This window comes from Lathyrus oleraceus, chromosome 4 (genome assembly GCF_024323335.1).
Source record: "Lathyrus oleraceus cultivar Zhongwan6 chromosome 4, CAAS_Psat_ZW6_1.0, whole genome shotgun sequence".
NCBI lineage: Eukaryota > Viridiplantae > Streptophyta > Magnoliopsida > Fabales > Fabaceae > Lathyrus > Lathyrus oleraceus.
Genome location: NC_066582.1, coordinates 231,534,007 through 231,538,923, shown reverse-complemented (window position 1 = coordinate 231,538,923; position 4,917 = coordinate 231,534,007). Strand labels below are relative to the sequence as shown.

At 27.9% G+C, this 4,917-nt stretch overlaps 1 protein-coding gene across 1 annotated transcript; it reads left to right on the top strand.

Annotated features, from left to right (window-relative positions):
* Positions 1-3,424: 3,424 nt before the first annotated feature.
* Positions 3,425-4,672, top strand: LOC127074759 (uncharacterized). Its single transcript, XM_051016106.1, has one exon. It carries the CDS (start codon positions 3,645-3,647, stop codon positions 4,515-4,517), a length of 873 nt encoding a protein of 290 aa, XP_050872063.1. The 5' UTR covers positions 3,425-3,644; the 3' UTR covers positions 4,518-4,672.
* Positions 4,673-4,917: the final 245 nt, after the last annotated feature.

Sequence of the window (4,917 nt, the reverse complement as noted above, 5' to 3'; positions counted from 1 at the left end):
CTTGTAATTTCTTCCTCTAACGATCATGAAATAAAATTTACATTAAACTCTCATCAATATTTCTAATCTAAAAATCTTGTAACAGATGTGTTCGTCAAGGCTTCATTAAACCTCTCAAAAAGTGGAAAAAAAACACTTCTTGCTTAATCTCATGGACTCCTTTTAATTTTCTTTCTTAGATTTCAATAGAGGTAATTTCATTCACTTTTCTTCTACTAAAAATCCATTAATAACAAAAACTTTATATTAATATATCCCTAATTCTTTGAAGCGAGTTTAGGTGAACTTCACTATATGAGTTTCTCTAATAGGGACCATTAAATGAGGTGCCTTAAAAATATTATATTAATACACACGCGTCAATTCTATGTAAGTGTCACCCTTACGTATCTCGATAAATTAAAATAAAAAATTGGCAAAGATATTTAATGTAATTATTAGGACAATATTAAAAGCAAACTAAAGGACACTAAAGATGTAGTATCACGTATGCCACTCGTGCACATAATATTAAACTTGAAATTCGATATAGGTTGTCAATAACTTAAATTATTGTTGGATCTCAAATCTTTTGAATAATCTTTCTTTAAGATATTTTTGCATTCCAAAGCACCTTCACGAGACAATCTAATAGTGTACACCAATTTTATATTTGAATTGAAGAGGTTATGTGGTATGAAGAGGAGACAAAGTATGTGATGACTAATGAAACTTTTGGTTTACCAACACACGGAGAACATGCCAGGTATACATTAAGCCTCAAACCCATTTCATAGTGTACTACATTGTCCAATTTTGAATATCTATAAGATATTAATCTCACAATGAGTAATCTAGTGGATTATTTTACACAGATTAATAATTAAAAAATAATAATAATAATAATAATATTTTTATTAAATTATATTTATCATGTATTAGGAATGATGAAAATAATATTAATTAAAAGATAAAATTGGAAAAAATGTATTGAAAATTGAAATTGATCATTAATTTTGGGACACTCTTTTATTTTAAATGAGTCACTCATTATGAAACGGATGAAATAATAAATATAGTTAAGGATATTAGTTAAGAGTATTCAGATTCTAAGTGTTGTACAAGATCTCTTTTAACAAAATTAAAGATTTTTGAGTTTAAATTTGTTTTTGAACATGTAGCTGGAGCCCGTTCAATACATCCCGAGGTCTAAGACAAAATTTTAATATAATAAAAATATTTTTTATTTTAAATTAATATATTTTAATTTAGAATTTTTAGGAGGTAAATATTAAATTATTTTAATTAATTTTATTTAATATTTTCTTTTCAATAGATAATAAAGCCAATATATCAAAACACTTTTCTTATCATTTCAAAAATCATATTTGAAAAAACATTATCAAAATTCTTTAAAAAAACTTAAATTTTAAGTATTCTTTTTATGTAAGAAAATTTAAAAGTTTGTTATTTATAAATGCGACTTTTAATAAAATCGTTTTTAGGGTGTATAAGGTGAGTCACCGCACGGACTTCAAAAAAAATTCACAATAAAGTCGTGACTAAAAAATACTTCAAAAAATATTAATTATAAATAAACAATAATAAAATAGGATCCTATTTATTTTTCACATTTAAACCATAGTACATTCACATAGAGTTTCTGAAAACTTAAGACGAAATTGATTTTTAAATTAACCAATTATACAATGCACATTCTAAATAATAATAATAATTATTATTATTATTATTATTATTATTATTATTATTATTATTATTGTTATTTAATAAATATTATTATTTAATTGATAAAGAAAATAATTTCTAATAATTTTTCTTTAAAAAGTCAAATAATTAGTATCATATAAATATAAAAAAACGAGGCATGAGCGTAGAGTGTTAATTAGGTATAGAGCATATTCGATTTCTAAAAATAAAAAATTAATAAAACTCTTTTATTGATATAAATAATTATTAAAATATTAAAAATGTCTTCTGACTCACTGACAAGATTTCTAGTTTAAAATTTAGTCCTTCAATCCATAAAATTTATTTAATTAATTAATATAACTAATTATGAGAAATTAAACTTAATTAAGTAAATGTTTCAAAAATTTATTAAAAACTTAATATAACATAATAATATTAAGTATAAAAGAACAAGATCATATTACAATATTAATAAAACACTTAATTTTATATATAACTAGTAACAAACCTGTGTCTATGCACGAGGTATATTTTTGGATGAAATATGGTTTTGAACGCGTATTTCTTTGCAAACTGTCTTAAAATAGGAAGTTAAAAAAAGATAAAATCCATTTTCTCTTTGTTCTTCAAAAATCAAAAGAACAAAAAAAAATCACCACCACCATCACAATCGTCAATGGAATGACTATAATCCTCAAATCCCACAACTTTACACTAACCTAAACCCTATTTTGAGCCTTTCGTTACAATCCCTAATCATAAATACTACAAAAAGAAGAAAAATAAAAAATTCGCACCTGAGATGGTTGAGAACGGGGAATCAAAAGCTTGTAGGTAAACTGGACAAATTGCTAAGAAGGGTTTGTAGAAGTCATAAGAAAAAATAGAGCAAGGAAGTAAAAAAGGGAAGCCTTAATAAGGAAATTTAAATCATAAGAGCATCAGCGAAGCCTTTTAGACTCCCTAAAAATTTTGATAAACTCAGCACACTTCTAACACGTGACATTTATGTTTATCTTCTAATAAAACATGTCGTCATTACTTACATTAAACAGAAGCAAGCATGTCCGATAGAATTATTGATGTTTGACATCCTCTTCTGACATCATAGCTAATCAAGAGACACATGGCAAGTGGTGGTGACTCACCCCTAACTAAGGGGGCTCACCTCCATTCAAGGGAGCAAGCAGCCCTTAGCTGTTAGACTCTCCATAAGCCGAGGGAATCTTCTTCCATTCAATTTTACACATGATTTACCCAACTAACAATTTTACAAGACTAATCCATAGTCTAATTTTTAAAATATTAATTAAAACATATATGATAAAAGTAAATTTTAATGGTTCTTTTAATTCATCTTGTATGTGATATTCTATTTATTTATTTTTAAAGATTAAAACTATAGTTAAATTAAAAAAAATGAATTTAAAATATGTTTAAAATATAATTTATTTTTTGCAAAGAAATAATAGAATTAAATATAATAAAATAAAATAAGTTATTATTATAAAGCATTGTTAAATTTTTTGAAGAATAGTTTTATTTTCTATTGTAATTCTCTTCAACAATAGAAGTTAGTGGATGCAATTTTGAGTAAAGAATACATTTAAAAAAATAAAAATTAAATTAATTTTTTTTATATTTATTCCAAAACCAAAATCAATAAATGCATTCCAAAATCAAAATCAATCAATGATCCCATCTATTTAACACCGCCCAATGTTAGTCATTGATGCGACAAATTAACCGAAATGGAAGGGTGCCCCCATGCCATTATCACATGCCCCACACGGTGATCACTGACTCGTGCTTCCTTTTACACTTTTATTTTGAATCTAAACCTCTAGGAATGAACGTCAACAATAACCCCTATATAAGCAAAGAATCAATAACTTGGTAACACCATCCAAAAAGTTGAACTTAAACTATTTTAGAGAAACAGAAGATTAAGTGCGATGGCGAACAAGTACCATGTTCGTTCAATTAGTTTGCCTTCTAGATCTCATCCTAGCACCATTAGAGTATCTGAGGAATTGAACAAACTCAAGGCTTGGGAAGTAACATCCACATCCACATCACCCTCTATTCTTATTGCTCTTTCCTTACTTGATGATTTGTATATTTCATTCCAACATCTTCTCAACATGCCATCCACCCAACTACTCATTTCTCATCATAGAGGTCAGAAATTCATTGAAGAGGTGCTAGACAGTTCTATGAGAATTCTGGATGTTTGTGGCATCACAAGAGACACCATGTTGCAAATCAAGGAAAACGTTCAAGTCCTTCATTCTTCTCTTAGAAGAAGAAAAGGAGATTCAAGTGTTGAATCAAGTGTGGCAGAATACAAATTCTTCACAAAAAAGATGAAGAAAAATGTCAACAAGTTGATCACATCTTTGAAGCATATGGATACCAAACTTGGGCTGTCCCCAAATTTGGAACTTGATCATCACCTTTCTTCTGTTATTAGAGTGCTGAGGGAAGTTATTACAATGAATTTATCTGTTTTTCAATTCATTTTGTCATTTTTGAGTGTTCCTTCGTCAAAGTCAAAAGCTACCAAATGGTTGTTGGTTTCAAAATTGATTCACAAGGGTGTTATAACATGTGAAGACAACTCAGAGCATGCCAATGAATTACAGTGTGTGGAAGCTGCTTTAAGCAGCCTTATAAGTGATGCCAATAATGGTGAAAAGTTGCAGGCTGCACATGAACGATTAGAGGCTTTGGAGAATGCAATTGAAAGCGTTGAGATTGGTTTGGAGAACTTATTTAGACGCTTGATTAAAACTAGATCTTCTCTCTTGAACATAATCTCTCAATAAAACCATTTAGTGGCAATTCTTTTTCTGAATTTTTCTAGGCAATCCAACAGTTTTAGATTGGATTATCAGAGGAGTGAATATTTTAGCTCCATGATTTTTAATGTATAAAATTCAATAGTTATACAATGAAATGTTCATAAAATTCTTAGACTCTATTTTGGTGACTTGTATTAGCTATATCTTATCACAAACGAAATAACAACAATGTGATCAACCCCTCTTAAGACAATCTAAAGGGGGCTACATAAAACTCATAGAAATTACAATTTAGATTAAATTTGGAACCTATGATACTCCACTTCCAAACCAGCACTTCGATTGAGTACACAATTTCTTCTAAGTTGAATAATTCTCCTTTCAATCATATACTCCAACAAAGGTATCACATCTGATCTTTTCT

Excerpts from the sequence above, each read along its gene's own strand:
- LOC127074759 (XM_051016106.1), top strand. The coding sequence starts at position 3,645 with ATGGCGAACAAGTACCATGTTCGTTCAATTAGTTTGCCTTCTAGATCT.